The sequence below is a fragment of the Hyaena hyaena genome, unplaced genomic scaffold (assembly GCF_003009895.1).
Source record: "Hyaena hyaena isolate Hyena2069 unplaced genomic scaffold, ASM300989v1 scaffold_156, whole genome shotgun sequence".
In the NCBI taxonomy this organism is placed as follows: Eukaryota; Metazoa; Chordata; class Mammalia; order Carnivora; family Hyaenidae; genus Hyaena; species Hyaena hyaena.
In genome coordinates, this window is record NW_024080788.1 from 1,531,359 (window position 1) to 1,555,744 (window position 24,386).

Genomic DNA, 24,386 nt, shown 5'->3' on the forward strand with positions numbered 1-24,386 from the left:
TCGATAGAAACATTGTAAATATAACTGAAATACAAACAAGAAACTAGAAAAACATTTATAACAAATGTTCTTGCCCCAGATTTCAGCTCTGTGCTGCAATCAGGATGCATTTGTTGGTGAAAGCCAGTTGTGCATATCATTTCCCATCTTTGTGTTTGGTGTTTTGGTGTTTGAAATCAATCACAGTGAGACTATTAACACCATGGAAATACGCAAACACTCCAACCAGAGTTTTATCCTCCAGAAAATATTTGCTGGCTGGTTGTTAAACATTTGCCAAGCCACCAGCAGCTATTATCCTCAATTAATAGAAAAGCTCATCAAATCCATAAGAATTAAAAAGCACTGAAACTCCAAAAGATAAATTGGCAAATGACATTAATAGACGATGGGCAGAGAAAAATGCAAAGCGTTGTCGTCACTTTTAAAAAGTGAATAAGAGAGTAAGATCTCACATCTATCCCATCATATCAGTAAAGTTAAAACAATACATCTCAGTGCTGGTGTAGGCACAGTGAAAAAGCACTTTCGTGTCATGCTAACGGAAGTGTAAGTAAGTATAAACTTTCCGGAAACCAATTTGGCAACATGCATCAAGAGCCTTTACAGTGTCCACACCCTCGAGTTCCACTTCTAAGAATATATGCTATGGAAATGAGCCAAATACAGACATATAATTATGAACAAGGGTATTTTAATATTAAGAGAATAATTTAGCAAATCATGGTGTGTGCACTGTACAAAGAACCTTTAAGGGGGCGCCTGGGTGGCTCAGTCGGTTAAGCGCCGACTTCGGCTCAGGTCATGATCTCACGGTTTGTGGGTTTGAGCCCTGTGTCAGGCTCTGTGCTGACAGCTAGCTCAGAGCCTGGAGCCTGCTTCAGATTCTGTGTCTCCCTCTCTCTCTGACCCTCCCCTGCTCGCTCTCTCCCTGTCATACAAATAAATAAAAAACCTTTAAGGACATATGAGAGTTTATGATATAATTTTATATTAAAGATTATGCTTACAAATGTAGTCTCAGCCTCCTAATGGAATATGTGGAAGAACTTGAGGGTAATGAGTCTGGGTGTTTGTAGAGATTGCCATTTGGGAGTGGAATTGCACCAATTTTTTCTCAGGTTTAAACATTTTTTCTTAAGCTTTCAAAATAATTCCAGTGAACAAGTATTGCTCTTAGAAGTCAGTGGGAAGAAGAAACAAAATAAATAAACAAAATAAATGTGATACATAAAATCCTCTTCCCTTGAGTTTAAAATAAATTACTTTAAAAATTTGTAATTAGCTGCCAGCTTGAAAAACAAATCATTTGAATATAAAAGGAACAAGCAACTGTTACAATTATGGTTGATTAAAAACATTTTTATTTCACTCCATTCATAGACCCAAGTCAAGCTTCAGTTCACACTCAAAGCTCTCTTGCTGGTCAGTTTGCAATGGACTGACCTCGTTAGTGAGTTTAGGTTTTTAAAAAATATTTGAATAGCACCTATTTTGCTATAAAGAGCACATTGCGGTCTTAATTATTTAGTAAAGGCAGTCTAATACTTTCTTCCTTATAATGTTTGTTTCTTTTTTTTCTTTATAATGTTTTAACTATGTTATCTATAGACTAAAATATTCTTTTTTTTTTTTTAAATGTTTTATTTATTTCTAGGAGAGAGAGAGAGACAGCGCGAGCTGGGGAGGGTCAGAGAGAGAGGGAGTCACAGATTGAAACAGGCTCCAGGCTCTGAGCTGGCAGTCAGCACAGGGCCCGACGCGGGGCTCGAACCCACGAACTGCAGATCATGACCTAAGCGAAAGTCAGACGCTCAACCGACTAAGCCACCCAGGCGCCCCTAGACTAAAATATTCTTGAATTCAGTTTTCTGCGTAGACCAGGCCTCCTCATTTCTGTATAAACTCTAACTCCTTAACAAGATGGCAAATATTTTGAGATTTTACAGTTTTTGGAAAATATTTTGTCTTTTTTTCAGAGCTAGCCTAAAACAATCAGTTATTATAGGGAAAGAAGCCCTTAACCAGATTTCTAAAGGGGCGCCTGGGTGGCTCAGTCAGCTAAGCATCCGACTTCAGCTCAGGTCATGATCTTGCCCTCAGTGAGGTCAAGCCCTACATAAGGTTCTGTGCTGACAGCTCAGAGCCTGGAGCCTGCTTTAGATTCCGTGTCTCCCTCTCTCTCTCTCTGCCCCTTCCCCTCTCAGGCTCTGTCTTCTCAAAAATGAATAAACATTAAAAACATTTTTTTAAAAATGAAGGTACTGAGATATTTTACTGAGGTATAATATATATTAAAAGGTATGAATCAAATTGTATATCTAAATGGATTTTGACAAATATCATCAACCACGTAACAGCCATTTCTCAATTCTGAGAATGCTACTCTCTCGTCAATTACCAGCAAGTTTTGACTTTTATTTTATTTAAAAAAATTTTTTTTAATGTTTTATTTATTTCTAGGAGAGAGAGAGAGAGAGAGAGAGAGACAGCGTGAGCAGGGGAGGGCCAGAGAGAGAGGGAGTGACAGACTCTGAAACAGGCTCCAGGCTCCGAGCTGGCAGTCAGCACAGAGCCCGACGCGGGGCTCGAACCCACGGACCGCAAGATAATGACCTAAGCTGAAGTCGGACGCTTAACCAACTAAGCCACCCAGGCGCCCCAGTTTTGACTTTTAAATTAGCAACTTATTTTAGTGCTAGTGCTCTACTTAGTCTGGTCATCATGTCAGAGGCACTGAGCCGCTAACCCCTTGTCGCTCTCTTACCACTATTATGCTAGAAGCACCTTTCACCACTTAGAGAAGTGGTACTGACTTGTAGGCACTGGGGGCAATTCAGTGTGTGCTAAATACCAATAAAGTACCTTTTAAAAGTTCACTAATTTTTTTTTTTTAAACTTCCATACTCCCTCGAATGCATCACAGGGTTTGCCACACCCTACAGATAGAAAATAAATTAATAAATGTCCTTTGCCTTATAAACAAAGTCCTAAGGAAACCTTTGCTGGGTTAATTGCATGAGTTTCGTTTGTCTGTTTGTCAAATCCACTATATTCTCTGACAGTAAAAGAGGACATTTATTGTGGGAATTTTCATGATAATTCTGCAAATTTTCAGTCAGTTTCCCGAAGTGCATTCTCTGGGATTCTTGCCTGAAAATTGCTACCCCAGATTCATCATGCTTATTGGCACTTTAAAAATGCTGAAAGACTTGTAGTGAAATCCTGTTTATTTTAGTTTAACCCAGATAGATATTTTCTTTTGTGATCAGAAATTCTATTTTCCATTTAACATCTTAAACATCATTAATCTGAGAAATATGTAGAGTGCTGACTACCTACCAAGTGCTGTTGTCATCTGTTGTGTGGTTTAATAATGATAAAAACAGAATCTTTGCCTTTATACATTAGAATACATATATTCATATATTAGAAGGGGAAAACAGTGAACAAATATAGACTGTAAGTTTGCTTATCACATGGATACGTGCTATGACTATAATGTAAGGTTTTAAGGAAGATTGTGACTGCTGGTTAGGGAAAGGTGCTATTTTACAGAGTGCCGAGGAAATCCTCTCTGATAGGGTCCTAACTGAGCAGAGACTTCAAGGCAAAGGAGAACATCTCACAGAAATGTCTAGGGGAAGATGATTCAGCCAGAGTGGATTGGACTGCTAAGGCCCTGAAGCCAGAACATGTTTGGGGTATTCTAGGAAGAGCTGGGAGCTAGTGTTGGTCACAGTGAAAGAAGTGAGGGGATGGGAGATAGGAAGAGAGTGGGCTGGGGTCAGACTCTGATGGGCCTCTGAACCATCATTGCCAGTGCATTAGGAAAAGCTCTGTTTAAAACAATTCCACGAAAAGAATCTCGGAAATTGAGATGAAAATAAGCACGTTAGCACAATATCTGATGTACTGTTAAACAATTCTCTCTGCTGTCACAAAATAGATATTAAATGTTTTTTGAATAGAATTTCCTTCTACTTTTTGGCACACATGAGCAGTTGAAAAGTTGAACTGTTTTCCTCTAGGGCAACATGTTGTAATCATTTAAACTTAAGCTCTAGTGAATCATTTCTGTAGTTGAAAATGTTATTGGTGGTTGATCATCATTGTCAAGCAATGATACCAACGTATGGGAAATGAAGAATTACCTCAATATTTTGGCTCAGTTTTTTGACGATGCTCGTGATGGTCTGGATGTGGCTTTCCAGTAGCTTCCTGGCAAGCGACTCCTCTTTTCGAAAGCCATGGGTCCCTTGAAGACAAGCAGAGATGTCTTCCTTGATGCGGAAGGCTTGTTCAAGGAGGAGGGCGATGGTGCGCTCCTGGGTGTTCAGTCTGTCTTCAAGCTGGCTTCTCTGGGTGTTTGGAATCACGGGAAGAAAAGCATGACCCCTGGGACAGGAAACAACACCAGAGGTGTTACAGGAATGAGTTGCAGGAGCCAGAACCAGAACTTGCCTCTTCACTTAACTTCCATACTGTCTCCTCTGTGAAAAGCTGGAGAGGACTTTAAAAGCAACTGACCTAGTTGGAATCCTGGTTTGTCTCTCATCTCACAAGACCTGACTTCTGCCTTGGTCTTACAGTATGTATTTTTCATGTTTTCTAAGCAGGAATCATTTTCTATTTTATCCACTATTCTAACAAGCCAAGCTGGATCCACATACATTTAATACTTGAGAATTCTACATTGAGGAAAGTGCTGCCTACAAAGTTGGAAGCAGTGATAGCTCAAAGGCAGAGATTCACGGAAGAATTAGAAGTTCCGTGAAAAAGTAAACACAATAAATGAGGTAAAGAAATAGTCTAGAGCTCTTAAGCATTAGGGTAAAGAACATGCATAGCAATGAGAAAGAATGAAATCTGGACATGTGTAGCAACATGGATGGACCTTGAGGGTGTTATGCTGAGGGAAATAAGTCAGGCAGAGAAGGACAGATACTATATGTTTGCACATATAGGAGGATTAGGAGGAACTTAATGGAGGACCATGGGGGAGGAGAAGGGGAAAAATAGTTGGGGAGAGGGAGGGAGGCAAACCATGAGAGACTCTTGAATGCTGAGAACAAACTGAGGGCTGATGGGGATGGGGGAGAAGGGAAGGGGGTGATGGGCACNAGGGGGGTGATGGGCATGGAGGAGGGCATTTGTGGGGATGAGCACTGGGTGTTACATGGAAACCAACTTGACAATAAACTATTAAAAAAAAAAGAACATGTTTAATTCTGATAGCCCCTATGGGCGTTAGTATATTACTCTTTTCCTTCACTGATAAGCCTCTTGAAGGACAAGCTACTTTGTTGTGTCTTTTTCTACATTGAGTTCACTTTGCTTGGTTCTGTGACCTAGCTTCTGAAGAAAGAAATGAGTTACACAGTTCTTCACAAGTAAAATTTCCAGGGTGCCCTATGGTTTTGACCAAAATGCTGACCTAGCATGACTGCTGGCTTCCTATCCTCTCTTCCTCCTAAAACCTCGGAGGGCCTGTAAAGAAAAATTAGAAAACTGCCCTCCTTGGGCAGCGGGGGCTATTATTAACTAGTGAGTGTATGGAGTGGTTCAGTGGGAGCCATGATGCGTCCCCAGCTCCCTTTTCAGGAAGGAGAGACTTATTTCTCCAAGTGTTGGGTGCACTGCTGGCTGACAGGCCTGAGCTGATAACGTCTCTGGGAAACCCCCTTGATGAAGACAGTCACTTTGCTCAAGGCCATATCCATTTCCTGGGGCAGCTTGAAATCAGTGTTCGGGCACCGTGTGGGTGTAAAGGCCTGGCACACTTGCTCTATCTCAGAACAACTTGGAAGGACCACCCCCACTTCAGGGCTCCCTGTGGAATTGTATCACCATACTTTTTCCCTCCCATTCTCAGCAGTGCCCCCAGAGCACTTCTTCAAGAGCCTTCTGTTCACCAGTCTCTGTTTCGGAGCCTGTTTTCCTGGGCAACCCAACCTCAGTCAGGTGGCTTCTTTGGCCTGGGGCAAGAGATAGTTCTGCAGGGCTGTGGGAGGGTAAAATGGGGAAGAAGGACTGTTGTAGTTCTACTTTTGCTTCTTCCCCTCGATAGTCTTGGGATCAACTGCTCTAGTTGTGTGAAATTTGGAGCCAGATCACACAAGGCAGGAGACCTGTGTTGATAAGAACCTCAAACAACAGTAACAAAAAACTTGGGGGGAAAACTGACCTTGGGCATTTGCTTTTATACCTACCTACTTCCATAGGCTCCAGGGGTGGGAAAGCCACTGGTCTCCTAAGGTGACTTCCTTCTGAGAAGCAAAGGTGAAGACCTGACTGGACAAGTTATTTCGTAGGATGGGGAGGGGTCAGTTGAGGTTTTACTGGGCCTGGGGCTCATCTATGCCCTGCCCCCTGAGTTTATTGCAGCTGACAGGACTCTACTGGAGAACTGAGTCTGGCTGAAAGCCCCAGGGGAAGATTAACTCACAGGCCAAAACAGCAAGACATTTGAAGAGCACAGTCTCTTCCAAAACCAACTGGCCAACAAATAACCTACTGGATTCTAGATTCCTACATAAGAGAAACACTGAGATACATACAAGACATTTTTTAAAAGGCCAATAAACAATAAAAGAAGGGAAGATGTTAGCAAAATGAAAATAAAGAACTAGAAAATGTAAAAAAGTACACAAAAAATAATGGTTGAAATAAAGGAAAAAGGTGGGGTAAATATGAAGTAGCTGAAGAATGAATTCATGATTTGGAAGACCTGAATGAGGAAATGAATCAGACAGAAGGAAGGGCCACACAATTTAGTTATGTTTGGGTCAAACTTTGAAACTCATCTGTGTGACTCCAAAATCCAATGCTAAGCTTAACTCTCCTGTATTCCTATAATTCCAAATGATAATAAGCAGAAGCAGGGGACTCACTTTGATTGATGCTACTCATGTGACCTAATAGAGTGGGAGCAGGAATGACACACAGAAGTGTCCCCAGGCTTCATATTCACTCTTTCCTTAGTTGTTTCTTCCTTTCTTTGCCCTGGCCACCATTATATACTCTACTTCTACATCTGAACCAAAAGTTCATCCTCCACACAGAAGCTAGACTCATCTTTCTAAAAGTTTAAGACCCTCCAATGGCTTATCCATTCTCTGAAAATAAAATTCTTGCTCTCCTTTCCAACCTCATCTCCTCTCACTCTTCACACTCCATTGACTCTCATCCAACCACATGCATCTTCTTTCCATCCCTCACACATGTAACTCTGGTTCCTTGCTCAGAGCCTTGGCACTTGCTGTTCTTTCTGCTTAGAATGCTCTTCCCTGCAGTCACTTCGTGGCTGCCTCCTTCTCATTGATTTTGTCTCAACTCCAGTATCCCCTCCTCAGACAACTCTTCCCTAGGGTCACTTTCTATCATAATACCCCATCTTCTTCTCCCCAGCATCTGTCATTATCTAAAATTATCTTAATTGTGTTTATTTCCTGTGTCTATTTCCTGTGTTTATTTCATTCACTAAAATGAAAGCTCCCTGTGGGCAGTGCTTTTTCTAAGTTGTTCTCCTCAGTGTCTACAACACTGAGAAGAGTGTCTGACACATAGTAAGTAGTCAGTAAATATTTATTGACCGACTGATTTTTCTGACTGGACTGTTTGTTCCCTTAAGGCTCTGTTGTTGGAAATTGGGGGGTGGAGACCGTGAAATAAACCTACAGTTGTTGGAGCCTCAAGGTTTACAGCTTCTTCTCTTGAGCAGTACACAACAGACTCAGTCTGGGTGGGGTTCCTCTTTCCTATCACCTGCACATCTGAGGAACAAAGAAGGCTTTGCTAAGGGTTTCATTAGATTCCCTCTACCACTCACTTGGCTCAAAAATGTTCTTCTGGAATATTACCAAATGGAATCTCATATATGTATGTGTGTGTATATATATATATATATATATATACACACACATATATACACATTCATTCCATTCCTCTAAAACCCCAACATGCTGACAGTGCTCCTGTCGATTGGATGCATGAGTCACAGGCAGAATGGAAGAGGATGTCAGGCCCTGCTGATGGTGACACATAGCCCAGTGGCAGATGTTACTTGTTACCTTCCCTGAGCTAGTGCTTCCTTCTGGTCTTTCCATGACCTGCAGCCTGGATGCACTAGGGGAAGAGTGGCTGGTCCTTAGCCTTCAGTCCTTTCTGGATACAGTCTTGACAGCAGCCACTAGCACACCCAGAGAGCCACAGCTGACAGCATGGAGCCTGCTTGGGATTCTCTCTCTGTCTTGCTCTCTCTTTCTGTCCCTCCCCCAGGTGCGTGCGTGTGTGCGTGTGTGTGCATGCTTGTGTGCCCTCTCTCTGAAAAATAAATAAGCTTACAAAGAATGCTGTTCTGCAATTGACCTTTCTAAATCAACAACTGGAAAAACACGCATATGAACATTTTCAATCCTCTAAGAGAGTTTCCTGATACCATTGTTCGAAGATTATCCAAATGGTTAAAAACTGAGTAACAAAATGTGGTCACTCTGATTCTTTCAGAAAGTTAAAAGAGAGAGCGAGCCCCCTGTGTTATTAGTATATTATATCAGTGGGACTTACGCCTAAATTTAACTGTGGAAGGAAAGAAATGACTGAATATTCCAGACTAGTCCAGATGGAATTACTAAGCACAGGAGAAAGAATTCCCATGGGGCCTTTTCAGAGGGATATTTGGGCTTTACATAAATCATTGATTATGTAGCTGACAACTGAATCTGAACAGATTTTCCACAAACTCTGAGTTCTGTTTCTCTGTGCTTCGGTGTGACTTGTACCAGCTGTGCTGTTGCTGGCAGAGGCATCCGTACCTAGAGCCTCTCACTTCTCTGCCTGTTCTGTTCTTGTGAGTCGAGCACTAAATTTACTTAGGAGATTCTGATAAACATTTCATCAGCCTACAGTACTCAAGAGGCAGAAACTTGAAAATTTGAGCTCTTTTCTAGAACAATGAAGACTATAACTAAAGAAATTTTTCATTTTTGAGAGATCTATTGTGACTAGTTCCCTTCTGGGTGCATAGAGTCCTGCAATGTGCGCGCGCGCACACACAAACACACACACACACACACACACACACACACACACGTAAAGTGAAATTTTAGAGAACATTTTGATGCCTCACGAAAATAACCTGTAAGTTCATGTGGAACAATGAAGTTGAAAAAATATTTTCTATGGTTTCTCAGTTGCTTATTTCTAACCACCCTGGCAAATGGATTTTTGCAGCTAGAGAAGCCTCCGTTGCTGAGTTTTACACAAGACTGAATGCTCTAGGGCTGAGATGGAGGCAGCTCCAGTTTCATGGGTACAGGTGGGGAAGAGGCAAACCAAAGCCAGCAGGGTTGTGCCAGCATGAGGTCTGCCTGAAGGAGCCTGGAGGAGAGGATTCTAAATGAGGACATGACTAAGAAGAGACTGGAGAAGGAGACTGGTTGTGGATAGTTCATGGCAAAAAAATTATATACTATATGAGGCAAACACCTCATGTTAGTAAAATTTTCATTAAAATTACAGAATTAATGATGCACCTGTTGTGATTGACTTTCTTGTGGGAGGCATTCAGTTGGCAAGTGTTCCAGAGTCTGTGTGAATGAGGGCATGATGGATGGGTTATACGTATAGGCAAAGTGTATGTAAACTGCAGCAAATAGTTTTGATGGTATTTGGAGTTCTTACAGCATTTTGTAGTGCTTTTGTGACACTTTTCCCTATTGCCTTGTAATTTTGGGAGTGTACCTGTTATTTATGTGAGTCTCCAGGGGAAAGAACAATGTACTTGGAGTCAGAAGATAAGGGTTCAAGTGTTGTCTCTGCCACTTATTATCTTTAACCTTTCTTAGGTTGTCCAGAGGAGAGCTCTTTGTGCCAAGTGGAGATAATGACTCCTGCCCTACCCAATTGATTGAAAGATATCAATTTACTTAATGTACTTGAAATGCTTTGTAATGTCTATCAGTATCATATACATGTGTTATTACTATAATTATTAGTAATTATTAGATGGAATAATGAACTGAATTATACCCCCACAAGAAGATATGTTGAAGTTCTAACTCCCAATACCTCAAAATGTGACCTTATTTGGAAATAAGGTCATTGCACATGTAATTAGTTAGGATGAAGTCACGGGGGGTGGGGGGTGGGGTGGGGCCATAATCCAGTATGGCTGATGCCCTTATATGAAGATGGCTATGTAAAAATGGAGACACACAGAGAATGTCATGTAAAAATGGTGGTAGAAATTGAAGTGATATATCTAGAAGTCAAGGAGCATCAGAAATCACCAGAAGCTGAGAGAGGAGAAAAAGAGATTCTCTCTCAGAGCCCTCAGAGAAAACCAACCCTGCTGACACCTTGGTTTCAGACTTCTAACCTGAACTGTGAGGCAATAAATATGTGTTGTTTTAAGCTACCTAGTTTGTGAAACTGTGTTATGGAAGCCCTCAGAAAGTAATACAGATGGTAGTTATTTAAGGGGAGTTCCTAGCCATGGAGAAATGTAAAGAATTTATTATTACACAGTCTTATTTCTTTTTTCTTTTCTTTTTTTATTTATTTCTAGGGGAGAGAGAGAGACAGTGTGAGCAGGGGAGGGTCAGAGAGAGAGGGAGCCACAGAACGAAACAGGCTACAGGCTCCAGGCTCCGAGCCGGCAGTCAGCACAGAGCCCGACGCGAGGCTCGAACCCACGAACCGCGAGATCATGACCCAAGCGAAAGTCGGACGCCTAACCGACTAAGCCACCCAGGCGCCCGTACACAGTCTTATTTCTATATAATGCTCATAGTTGACATGTTACTTTAAAAAAAATTAACTTTTTTTATTTATTTTTGAGAGAGAGAGATAGCACCAGCTGGGGAGGGGCAGAGAAGGAGAGACAGAATCCCAGTCAGTCTCTGCACCATCAGTGCAGAGCACAACGCGGGGCTTAAACTCATGAACTGTGAGATCATGACCTGAGCCGAGATCAAGAGTTGGATCCTTAGCCGACTGCACCACTCAGGTGCCTCTGACATGTCATTTTTATAAACATCATTTCATTTCATCCCCACAACTACCCTCATGGCATAGGTAAAATTTTCTCTCAATTCAGATGGAAACAGCCTCGGAGGTTGTCAGTCACTCAGCTGGGAAATATTTTAACTTGCTTCTTTGACTCTTTCTTACATGACAGCAGCTTTGCTTAGACTACTTAGTAGCTCTTCCTGTTATATTGTGTTTTCTTAGAATATATTATGTAATTACCTTTCCTCTACTTGCCTCACATATCACCATGGAATCCTCAGGGGACTCTCTGAAGCCCAGAGGCTGGAGGGACTCCCTCTCTGTTCTAGAAAACTGAGTCTGGCTCAACCTGACCTCCGTGCATTTCTGAGACTTGAGAAGAAGCTCATAGGTGATGGCAGGAATCCAGGGGGCCTCCTGGGGCAGGAGGGACTGAGCTTCACCTGGGCAGGCCCTGCCTTGATTGATATGCGGGGTGCAGTGGGTCATGCCCAATATCTGTGGCTGTGTCACAGGGGGAGGGGGAAGTGAGAAGATGCTAAAGAGGAATAAGAGGCTGCACTGTGGCTGATGGCAGCACCTCCCAGGCACAGCTGGGATGCTGTGAGTCCAGGCTGGCCACACCTCCCAGAAGGACCCTAGTGGAGGAAGATCAGAAATCTATGGTTGTATCACATCTTCTATGGTCCAGGGGTGGGCTGGAAGTGAAATGTCCGTGTGTGTGTGTGTGTGTGTGTGTGTATAGAGAGGGTAGCTGGCAGGGAATGTGGATAGAGGGGTGGTTAAGAAAATAGTCTTTGGAATCACTTAGCCATAGATTTCTGGATTAGAATCTTGGTTCTGTCATAGTATTATGTGCACTTGGACAAATATTTGACTCCTTTGAACCCCAGGGTCTTCATCTTGAAAATAGTGACACTCTTCCCCCATTACAGTTATTGTGAGCATTAAATGAGAAGGTTGACATGGACTAAGAACTGGAAGCTTTAACAACGAATATGGTCAGTGAGACCAGGGAGCTGTGCAGGATGCAAGAGGGTTCGCCAGATCATAAAAAAACCTTGCAAACAGACTCGGAGTGCCCCACGTATCCCTTCCCTCCCAAGCTGCCCAGACTGTTTTGAGCTTTGTCACCTGGAAGCTGGTTGCCCTTAATGAGGGATATGATGTTGGAAAATAAAACCGGAAAGTCCTCCAGTCTACAATGACCTATCTCATAGAAAGCTCAACCAACAGTGTTTTGTCTTTCTTTCTTGTGCACTATAATGTGAAATATCTGTCTTCATCATGTACCAAGAAAAGCGATGCATCACAATATAATACAATGTCTGCTCTGGTAGTAAGAGAAAACCTTGAAAGTAAATATCTTCCAGACCCTGAATGCCATATTCTACTCACAAGGAGAAATCATCAATCATGTATTCCTTTGCCTCTTTTACTTACAGTTTTATGTATCCAAATTTTAAACACCATTCTTTGGCTATCACCCAGACCCCTCATCTTCCCAAAATGTACTCCTGAGAGAATTTCTGGGATATATACAGGCTACAGCCTAGCCTGGACAACTCCTCCTTACCAAACAACTTCATTTCCCTGGTCCAGGGGCATGGGGATTCAAGTTTATACTCCCCCCCCCCTTTTTTTTTTATCCCAGCCATCTTTACGCTCTTGCCTTTTCAGCCACACTCCAGAATGTCCTGCCTTGGAAACTTAGCTCTTCCCACGCATGTCCACATGGCCAACTCCCTCATCTCCTAGTTTTTGCTCACATCTGACTTCTCAGTGAGGTCTGCCCTGACAGGCTGTCTAACAATGTGTGTCTCTTCCTCCTGCTAGAATAGAATCTCCATGAGGGCAGGGGTCTTTGTCTGTTTTGTTCACTAATGACTATCTACCTAAGTGCCTAACACAGTGCCCAGCACATAGTAAATGCTCAGTAAATATTTGTTAAGTAAATAAGTGGTAATAACCCATTTTAGAAGACCAAAGAATTTTAGGGATGCAAGAGACCTTAGAAATTATTTAATTCAGTATTAAGAATTTTTTTTTCCAGCAGAATCAGTTGAAGAAAAATAAAGAGATTTATGGGCAGAATTTGTTTTCTATTCAAAATTAAATCCCATGGGGTAATAATGTATGTTCTTAAATCTCAGCCATTTGCTTTATTACATAAAAGAATGTTTATGAGAAATTATGACCAGATTTGAGAAAGTGCAAGCTTTCTAAGCTGCATCCTGGAAACGAAATCTGGATTTGATTTTGAACACAGACAGCCCTTGGGACTCAGGCAGCTTGTCATCACTTAAAACTCCACCCCATTTTATAGAAGAGGCAGAGATTGCCCACAAAGAAAAGACATTTTCTTTTTCTCAAGTTCCCATAGCTAATTAGAGGCAGATTCAAAAGCGGACCTGATATGCCTGGCCTCCATGCAGTGGAGGGAGCAGGGAAATAAAGAAGCAACAGACAAAAAGGCTTTGGTGCTCTCCTGTTCAATGAAGCTTAAATGAGCATTGGCTACACCTTCACTCTGAATCAATAAACACATCGTGGAAATCAGAATTATTTACTGCTTTTAATATAATGTCACCGTAAATGCCCTATAAATGATTGCAAGCATTCCGCCTCCCCCTGCTCCGTGGATTAATAATATGACTGAACATTTAACAAGTACTAATCATGTGTGGGTGTTGCTCCAACTGCTTGAGGCTGGGAAGAGCCTTGTCAGTGCGTGGTCTGCCAGGCCTTTGAATGTGCATGTCTCTAGTCAAACCTTCTTCTTAGGGTATGTAGTATTCGTTTTGTTGCTCATTCTCCCTTTTTGGGGGGCTGCTGTTATTTTTTATTTATTTGTTTGTTTAGTATTTCCTATAAATATTCCCATATAGATTTATAAAGCAGAACCTCTGAGAATATGTAATACAGATGCAGGTAGTTTAATGAGTTTAGAATGATTTTTGCTAGTGTAAGCACCCTCTTTGCATATCAGTGAATCTATTTTCACTCAATGAATACTATGACTTGAAGGATGAAGCTATTTTTTAAATTGTTTTTTATGTTTATTTTATTGGGATTAGCATGTCAGTTCAAAGTATCTTCACTGACTATTGAAATGCCTGTGTGCCATTTTGCTTTTCCAGTTAATGACCTACCCAGGAGTCTCCTGCACGAAGCAGTCTTAAAGACTCAGCTGTTCCACTAGATTCTCCATTCAATCTGTCCACTATGGTTCTGCAGAAATCAATATTCAATGCACCGTGATAGGCTACTACTATAGGGGAATCAGAAAGCATAAAGTCTTATAGTCCCTGTGTTTTGGGAGCTTGTAGCCTGCCCTGGGAGATTAGAGGGGAAGGATCAAAAACTAAGCAAAGCAAAACAAAACAAAACAAAAAAACCATCTCAGGTGGTACATAGGACTTGTAGATATATGGCTTAGACCACAAGAGAGGGGTTTTGGAGGAGATCAAGGGAGAAATGAATGTTGGCACTAGATAAACGTCACTGTGCTTTTGCTTTGAATTTCACAATATTTCTCCCCTTTTGTCTTAATTTAGTTTCTCTGGAATCCAAAAAATGGCAAAAATTTCCTTAGATTTCTTTTTCAGTATATCATTGTCTTCCAGGAATTTGTTCTGTCATCTCCTGATATGTAGGTCAGCAGCCTGGGCTAAAAGAAATCCACTTAGGTTCATACTGAAATTTGACAGTTCAGAAGAATGATTTCTATTTTCTATTGTCATGTGTAGATTCAAGTAGGAATAAGTCTCCCATTCCTTCTTTGATGGAAAGTTTAGCTAATATGTCCATGTAAAATAATTATTTTTATGCATACCACATTCATTGTCCTTAAAAAATGTCACCTATCCAAATATTGTGTTTTTAAACATTAAAAAATCCTTTTCCCTTGTTTGGTTTCATTTTCCCTCGATTATGGCCTTATTGACACATAGACAAATACAAGTTATGGGCAGCATGAAAAGAGGGGCTGAAATATTGTGGTTGAACTATTTGTGATGTGTTCATTCAGTTGGCTAAAGATCAGAGAAATCCTTAAGGTGAACAGATTGTAATAAAAAAAATCAGTGAATTTAAAATGTTTATCATCTTCAAATTATTTTTATCATCTTCATTGTTTAAGGTAATTAAAAGAATAAAAATTCAGTATCTACATTTTTCTCTTCTCATCAACCCATTTCATTTTTTTGATAATTTTTCTTCTATGTCATAATGTATATTTTAGAACACAATTAATTTAAAGCTATAAGGGGTCCTAAGAGCTTCTAATCAAACCTCTTTATTTGGCAAATGAAAGAACCAAAGCCAAGAGACATTACGGGCCTGACTGAGGTCATACAGACAATTAGTGGAAATCCCAAGACTAAACCCCAAGTGTCCTAAAAACATTAATTGTTGCATCAGACTAAATCCTCCGACATACATACAAAATAGAAAACAATTCAAACAAATATGTGTTGCCTCTGTGATCCCACTTTTACAAACTAGAGTTCTAGAATCTTCTGGACATTGCACATTGTATTAATAATAGGTCATATTTCCAAGTCCCCAGAGTAGACCCTCTTCCGTAGACCTTCCCTGGATGAGCTCTTGGTGTGGCACTGGAAACAGCAGAAACAAAAGTTTCTGATGATTAATTTAATATACTTACAAATTCTCTGAGTTTTTATAATGAAATTGTTAAGAGATTTATGTGGTTTACTTTGAAAGTCAAAGTTAACAGTATTGATCTTTTCATATGTCACTCACTGTGTGGTATTATTCATAATCTATAGGAACCTATGGAAGTTATTTAAAGAGACAGCTGTAAAACTGGCTCATTTTCTGAATCAAAAAGGAATGGCATAGAGAGGTTCATCTTGTGAAATTACTGTCATCTCTTCTGAAAGTAGAAAACTTAGATGAACTCGAACATCTTATTTAGGCACTTGAATCTCTAGCTGAATCATTAAATGTAGTAATTAGTTAAAACCATTTGTAATTTACAGACTTACTTGTCAACATATTCAACTAGATCCGTAGAATTCTTAGCTGACATTGTGGCTGGAGATAATCTTACCTAAAATAAAGGTCATGGGTTTAAAATGTATCATCAGCTACTTTATACAGAAGTCTTATCCATATTATTTTTATATAAATATTTTAGTTTTAAACAAAATATATGCCATAGACTATCAGCCCAGTTACACTTGTACATACCCCATCTGTGTTTCTGGACACTTAAACCAAAATTAAGTTCTGGAAAGATACCAGGGACTTGCATTTCATAGATTGGTATCACAGAAAAAAGTCAAAACCATGGATTATTCTTAGAAAATTTTTTAAATGAAATATCCAATGATTATTGGCTGACTTACTAAAGAAGTTCTCACAGAGTAAATTATTCCAGCATGCTAACTTCTGAGGGGAATCAGCTAATTTTCAAAAACAGACCCCAAAACTAGAAATCTAGTCTATGCAGGCAATTTTGTTTTCTAGGAAACCTGGATGTCAGATATTATAGTCAATGAGAAATAAAAGTAGAGCACAGTTATGTACATAACTTACTAGTATTAAGCAAAGCTGGCCGTAGGAACACTTAACTAATTCAATCACATGGTGCTGCTAGAAAGTTCCACTAGCATAAAGTTCATAATATTGCAGCACTTCTAGGAGGAAAGAGTTCACCAAATACACTCATTGTTTGGCATACGCTAAAACTGTTTTAAACTCTAATGTTCTTTATTTTTAAGGTCAAAAACAGGACACAGATTTATGTTCATTTTATTTGCCCGTCATTGAGCTGGATTCAACAGGGAGAGTATGAGTAGTATTCTGCCTCACCCTAAAACTTAAACAAAATATTTTCCTGGGATATTTTGTCTTGGTTTATGTTATTGTGTACTATAATACTGAGCAGAGTAATTTAAAACCCACATACAGAAATCATTCCTTTTGCAAATGCCTAAAGAACTTACCACTTCTTACTTCTTAATGTAGGGCCTAAGAGACTTCATTGGAAAGCTCTCTCCTCCAATAAAACTTGCAAACAAACAAACAAAACCCGAGATGTATTATCAAGGAAGCTACTAAAGAGTCCTGACAATAGGCTCTCCTGACCCTGCTGACTTGGTATTGGGCAACCAGCACGGGCTGGAGGCTGCTCCGAATGGAGCCAGTGATCGCCATGATGGTGCTGTAGGCCCTCTCTTCCCATTGCTGAATGGAGTCTGCAACGGGTCTGATGCCCTGAAGTCGAGTCTTCCCCTACAGGAAGTATATACACTGATCCATGGGGCACTCAGGTGTCCATGGATGGAAACCTTCCCAATTGCTTAGAGAACATGGTTTGCCGTCCGCCCTGGTTTGTGTTTTGACTCCAGTTTTGAGCTGGAACCGAACAGGGTCCTGGGCCCCTGCCCTACTTAATGCCAGTTCTTCCCTTCTCACTTTGCCCTGGCTACCGCGGGCTGTGTGAGTGAGTCTGTGGTATTTCCTCAGCAACTGGCAGGCCCTGGGCCTTACCTGTTTGGCACCTAGGAGCCCTTTCATTCTCTTTTATGGAATGAGAGAATATGTGGATATTGTGTCCAAGGACACTAAATTACTGAGCTATTGTCTCCTTCCCCCTTCTCAAATGAAACAATTGGGTATGTATGTTTTACTTTTATATTACTCATTTTTAATTCTTATTTTGAAGACTAAATAGCATCCTCTTAAAAACACAACTCATATACTTTTAAAGTAACACATGTTAAACCTGATAAAGGAGGCAAATTTGGGAAAATATAGCAGAGTAAAAGGTACAGAAAAAAGAAATTCTCCCTGTAATTGTACTACTTTTATAGAGCGAAAGTTATTAACATTGTGGTATATTTGTTTCCTCTTTCTTCTATGCAATTTTTGATGTATTTAAGATAGTATGTAAATTTCCCTATTTTTGATAATTGAATATAGGAGTCAGCTCTGTTTCATCCCTATTCCTACAAGGTAGAATGTAATTTTATAACAAATCTCCTGAACAACATGGGACTTTTCATGTGTGTCAGTTTTTACCTGCTTTATAATAATACTTTAAAATGCTGTGATCCTTTATGACTTAATGGCCTATAAAACACTTTCACATATATGATATCCTATAAGGTATGAACCATTGTCGTTAATGAGATCCGATTTTACTACAGAAAAAATTTAAGATGATTATTATTTTTTTAAGTTTATTTATTTTGAGAGAGAAAGAGTGTGAGACAGTGTGAGTGGGGAAGGGACAGACAGAGAGGCAGGACAGACAGATAATCTCAGGCAACCTCTGCAAGGAGCCCAACAGAGGGCTCACACTCATGAACTGTGAGATCATGACCTGAACCAAAACCCAGAGTCAGACTCTTGGACAACTGAGCCACCCAGGCACCCCTAAGATGATTTTTTTTTAAGGTGAGGAATCTCAGGATTAAAGAAGTAGTGGACTTGCTCAAGATCCTATAGATGACGGTAATAATCATATTACAGCTATTGACTGAATCCCTCTTACTTGCTAAGCCCTTTTTCTTAGTAGCTGATTCGAATCATCTTTGTACGTTAGGCCTAATTAGTCCATTTCATAGAAGAGGAAACAGAGAGGTTAAGTAATTGCTAAAAGTCACACAGCCTATATATGGTACAGCCATTAGATACCAAAGATCAGTGCTTGATATTGACATTGTGCTAGCTTTCCAGTGCTCTTTCTATCACAAGAGACTGCATCCACTGATGAGAGCTGAAACTCCTGCTTCTTTGAATGTTCTTTTTCATTAATGACAAGTACCAATAAAAGAAACCTGTTTAGCTATTTTCTTTTTCATGTTAGAGATAAAGTCTGTATCTTGAATTTATCATAGTTTCTTTTGAATCTTTATAAAAAATAACCGTCAGTTTTTAGTTACTATTTAGCCCTGCATATTAAAAGTCAATCCAATAAATGTATTCACAGTTTGAGGCCCTTTTCCTTTTCAGCCTGTGCTGTCATCAATCACTTTCTCAAAGCAGAACAAACAAGAAATGTAGGTAGAGTGAAAAGAAAAGCAACTCTTTTAGAATTCCTTAGGCCTCTCTGAACAATGCTAAGCATGAAAGAAGCTGAACAAAATATTCTATGTTTACTATGAATATCTAAAATACTTGCTTTCTTTTCTTGGTCACTGACTGAGCCAGGACGGGGGCCATCAGCTTCATTCCGATGTTCTTCTGCAGCCGGGGAGGCATTTTTGTTTACATCCGTATCTAGGCAACCAGAATGCTGACTTAGATCAGGAACTAAGGCAAGTGAATTCTCGCAGTGGTGGTTAATCTTTTCTTTAAAATTAAGGGCAGTTTCTGTACATATGGTTAAGGGAGGCTTATTCATTTTTTTTAATGTTTATTTATTTTTGAGAGAGAGAGAGAAAGAGCCGGGGAGGGGCAGAGAGAGGGGGAGACACAGAATCTGAAGCAGACACACAGCCTGACATGGGGCTCCGACCCACCAACGGTGAGATCATGACCTGAGTTGAAGTCAGCTGCTTAACCAACTGAGCCACCCAGGTGCCCCAAGGGAGACTTCTAATTTACTTTACACCCTCCTCTTCTGTCCTCCCCTACATCATTTCTTCACCAGGTCCCCATCACACCCATCGTCAGCTACAAGACTTTCTCATCCCAGGTACTTCCATTAGACATTTAGGAAATGTTGCTGAGACAAACTCATTTAGATCAAACCGTTATAAAATAATAGGAAAAGATTTCTTGCCCTATTGTGCCCAAGCCATCCAAGGATCTTCTTTGGGATTTATTACCTTGTTTATATGTAATAAGAAATATAAGTAAGGTAGTAAAGAATGAGAATTTAGAGACCTTGGGTAATCCATGGGTTAGATACCTGTGCTCATGATGCTTGATTTCTTGGCTTTATTTTTTGTTGATTTTTTTTTGAAAGGGACCAGAGCTTTTTTGCTTTGTCTTTCAGAAAGCCAAAGCACTAAGGAAACTGGATTGCAATCTAACTAATGTCTTTATGTTTCTGGGGCATCTTCCTGAGGTGGCTCAGTAGCATTGTGACTGCAGGAAGGATCTGTGAGGTCAGTAGGGTTGACCCCCACACTTTAAGTCAAGCCCCTGGGATTTCAGAGCTTCAAAGGCTTTTGTTAGTGCTCATTGTCGTAACATCACTAGGTCATTCAACTCTTGGTCTCATTGGATGGGAAGTGGTTGTTTTTAGGCTAACATTCACACCTCCCCCTGATTTCACCTTCACATTTGATGGAAGACCAGTTTCTATCAAATTAGACAAAGAGAATGAATTCCTACTCCCCAATCTTCTTCCAAGTGTGCTGGTTCAGGAAGTCAACTCTTGTAGGCCGCTATGGGGAGTCTCACAAAGAAAGCATTAACAACAGGCATGGTGGGTACCGGCTTTAAGCCAATTAAAATCTTGAACTTTGCCTCTGTAGAGAAAATCATGTTCAGTTACTTGGTCAAAAAGATTGTTGATTGTTTCAGCTCTGAAATATTCTCCTGAGTCCTAAAACTGGAATTTGTACCTGCTCACGCTGTCTCTCCCTCCCTCCCTCCCTCTCCCCGCCCCCAGAAATAAATAAAACAATTAAAAAATAAATAAAACTGGAATTTGTCTATTTTGGTAATACTACTTGGTTTTCATATACAGAAATTAAAGGTTGAGTTACTTTTCAAATTATGGTGCCAGACTTGCCTTGCTCTCAAGACACATGATGCTCAGGATGCCAAATGACAAACTCAGATCCCACAGATAAATGTCGCCTATGATTTTTGCTCCAGTGGTATGTCTTCTAGTGCTAAGCCCTTAAAACTTAGAACTACAGTATTTCATGGTTTGCAAACTGCCCAGATGGCTCATTACACCATCCTCATCATCATTTTATCAAGCACCAAGGCAAACGGCACACCTTGAGTGAGAGCAATGGCTATGGATACCAAGAGAGTGGATTAGAACCCTGACTCCTCAACCAACAGCTAACTGGGCAAAGTGACCTCACTTTTTCAAGACTCGGTTTTCTCATCTGTAAAGTGTGCTGATAATATTGATTTTTTAAAAAATTTTTTAATGTTTTATTTATTTCTAGGAGAGAGAGAGACAGCGTGAGCAGGGCAGGGTCAGAGAGAGAGGGAGTCACAGACTCTGAAACAGGCTCCAGGCTCTGAGCTGGCAGTCAGCACAGAGCCCGATGTGGGGCTCGAACCCACGAACCACGAGATCATGACCTAAGCGGAAGTCGGACGCTTAACCGACTAGGCCACCCAGGCGCCCCCTGATAATACTGATCTTCTGAGGTGGTTGAGGATAAACACAATGATACACTTAAAGTACTCAACTGAGTGTCAAGCTGCAAATTCACTAAAAGGTACCTATTATTAGTGATTATTTCTAAATGTGACAATTATCCAAGAAATAGATACAGGGTCTGTGTGAGAAAGAAAAACTGGATTTGACCTTGCTAAGAAACTTTCTGTGGTTCTCTTTCTCCTTGAATTCTGCTTCTAGTCCATGGCACTTGGCTAGAAAAATGGACTCCAATGAAATAAGAATCTAATTTGTTCTCTAAATGATTTCTTGATTATTAACATAGGAATGCAACAGGATATTTGTACCGTTGGATAGCCACCTGCCCAATGTATGTAAAATCCTTCCTAGAAGGCAATAATCTTCCAAGATCTATCCTAATCCAGGCCTACCAAGAGTAGAGCCTAAAAGCACAAAAATCAGGGTGCCTGGGTGGCTCAGTTGGTTAACTGTCTGACTTCGGCTCAGGTCATGATCTCACAGTCCATGGGTTCAAGCCCCGCATCAGGCTCTGTGCTGACAGCTCAGAGCCTGGAGTCTGCTTCAGATTCTGTATCTCCCCCTCTCTCTGCCCCTCCCCTGCTCATGTTTTGTCTCCTCAAAAATAAACATTCAAAAAAATTTAAAGAAAATATCTTATTCTAACAGGCTCAGTATATTAGGACAGTTTTCTAGTAATGTCTTCTGATGTGTTGAACACTTAACATTTTAGAAGATGTTCTTCAGGTACCATCTCATGATTCTTCTAAGAGAGGCAGTGCAGACATGAATATCCTGGTTTTACAGATAAAATATAAGGAGTTTCAGAGAGATTGGCTCACATACGTGGATGGTGAAACCCTGACTGGCCAGACCCCAAGGCAGCTAACCCTTAGCCTTGTGTACAGCCCCTTCCTGGGATGATCATACTGGATTCTGCTAAGGTGTAAGTGCTGGACTTCCATTGCATAGGGTGCTCAACGTGAAGGGAGTCCTTAATGCTCCCTGGCAATTCTATTTCCTTTCCCAGAACCCTCCTACTCTCCTAGATGACCCTCTTACCTTTCCTCTGCCCTCAAACTGCCATCGGCTGCTGCCATCCTCCCTCTCAGCTCACGACCTTTCCTGTCTATTTCATCAAGAAAACAGAATTATCAGAACAGAATTGTGATGAGCCCACATGCTACATCCACAGACCCACATGCATCTTTGTCCAAAAATTTTGCCCTTGCTCCTGCTCCAGCGAATGAGCCCATCTGTGTTCTTGTTCAGGCCTGTCCTCCAGGTGTCCTTAGGTTCTACTCCTAAGTAGGAGGTCCTCACCTATTCGAGGACCCTCTTCCCATTTTGCTACATCATTCTCATCACAGCACAAACCTATTTCCACCCCCCTTCTATCCACCTCAAAACAAACAACCAACCTTCTTTTAATCCTGTATATTAACTACCACTTTCCCCCCTTTTCTCCACAGGAAAACTCCCTGAAAGTGTTTTTATTTTTCTCTTTCTAATTTCACTCTTTGCTGTGGTCTAAGTTGTGTCATCCCCTACTCCCATCCCCTTCATATGTTGATGCCCTAACCCCGAATGGACTGTATGTGGAGATAAGGACTTTTAGGAGGTAATTAAGGTTAAATGAAGTCATAAGGGTGAGGTCCTAATCTGATAGGATCGATGGCCTTATAGGAAGAGAAAGGAATCTCAATCTGTGTGTGTGTGTGTGGGGGGGGGGGTGTGTGTGGGTGCGCGCACGGGGAGGAAAGTGAGAACATAATGAAAAGGTAGGTGTCTCCAAGCTAAGTAGAGGGAGTCCTCACGAGGAACTGAATCTGTTAGCGCCTTGATCTCAGACTTCCCAGTTTCCAGAACTATTGAGACATTAATTTATGTCATTTATGCCACATAGATTATGATATTTTGTTATAGCAGCCTGAGCAGACTAAGACACTCTTGAATGACTAAAATCAGGCTTTCTGTCCCAGGCAAGTTCCACTAACATTGTCCTTGTCACAGTCCCCTGTGACTTCTCTGTTGTCTGTCCAGTGGTCAGCTGTCAGTCTTCCTGTTTGCCCCACCAGTGGCATTAAACAGCCGAGGTCTGTCTTTTCCTTACTTGGCTCCCAGGGCAACATGTCTCTCATGGTCCTGCTATTCTTTCCCATGGATTTCTCATTCATCTCCCTGCCCTCATCATCTGAATAGGTGATCAGTGATTTCAGTTTTCTGAGGCTTCCTGAAGGTCCCATGTCCCGGGAATCCTCAGCTTTGGGCAAACCAGAATGGCTGGTCACCCCACCTGTGAGTGCGGGGGCCCCGGAGTTCATTCCTAGCACTCCCACACTCACCGCCAGGATGAGCTCACCCAGTCTCATCACTATAAGCTGGTGATCCCTGAAATCCCTTCCTCCTCCCAGAGCCACTCCCCATACGGCTTTCCCTATTGCAGTAAATGGCACCAGCCTTTTTCCATTTGCTCAGGCTCCAAACCTTGGAAATCTCCTTTACTTCTCTTTTTCTTTCATACCCTATGTTTGTTCCACCTAAAAAAATATATCCAGAATGGGTCACTTCTCACTCCCTCCTCTGCTGCCACACTGGTCCAAGCTACCATTGTTTCTCCTCTGGACTATGGCGATGGCTTTCTAAAACCAATCTCCCTTCTTCAGTCTAACTTGCCACCCATAAATTGTTCTCACTGAAATACCCAGTGATGTTGTCAAAGTTAAGACTGATCACGAAACTCATTTACTCAAAGTCCTTCGATAGTTTTCCATCTTGTAAAGGATGAAACCTTTGTAATAACTACAAAATCACATTGGAGCCTATGTGATAGAGTCCTCCTATAGCCATCTGACCTGAGTTTCTATATCTTTGTTCTTTGCTCACTTTTCTCCAGCCATAGAGACTGGCCTGCTACCCTGGAACACACTGGCAGTCTCTTGCCTCAGGGCTTTTGACCTTACTGTTGCCTCTGCTTAAGTTCACCTGCCCTGTTTTAGCTCTGTGAAGAATGCTAGTGATATTTTGATAGGGATTGCATTGAATGCGTAGATTGCTTTGGGTA

At 41.0% G+C, this 24,386-nt stretch overlaps 1 protein-coding gene across 1 annotated transcript in view; it reads right to left on the reverse strand.

The window, feature by feature from the left end:
- The window catches only part of FAM81B (family with sequence similarity 81 member B), a 56,748-nt gene extending 34,326 nt beyond the window's left edge, over window positions 1–22,422 (reverse strand). The window contains exons 1-5 of the mRNA XM_039239355.1: window positions 22,385–22,422; window positions 19,904–19,983; window positions 19,172–19,269; window positions 16,026–16,090; window positions 4,155–4,398 (exon numbers count right to left, since the gene is read on the reverse strand). Coding sequence (XP_039095286.1) covers window positions 4,155–4,398; window positions 16,026–16,090; window positions 19,172–19,269; window positions 19,904–19,983; window positions 22,385–22,422 — 525 coding nt within the window. The remainder of the gene's footprint in view (window positions 1–4,154; window positions 4,399–16,025; window positions 16,091–19,171; window positions 19,270–19,903; window positions 19,984–22,384) is intronic.
- Between the last annotated feature and the right edge of the window lie 1,964 nt (window positions 22,423–24,386).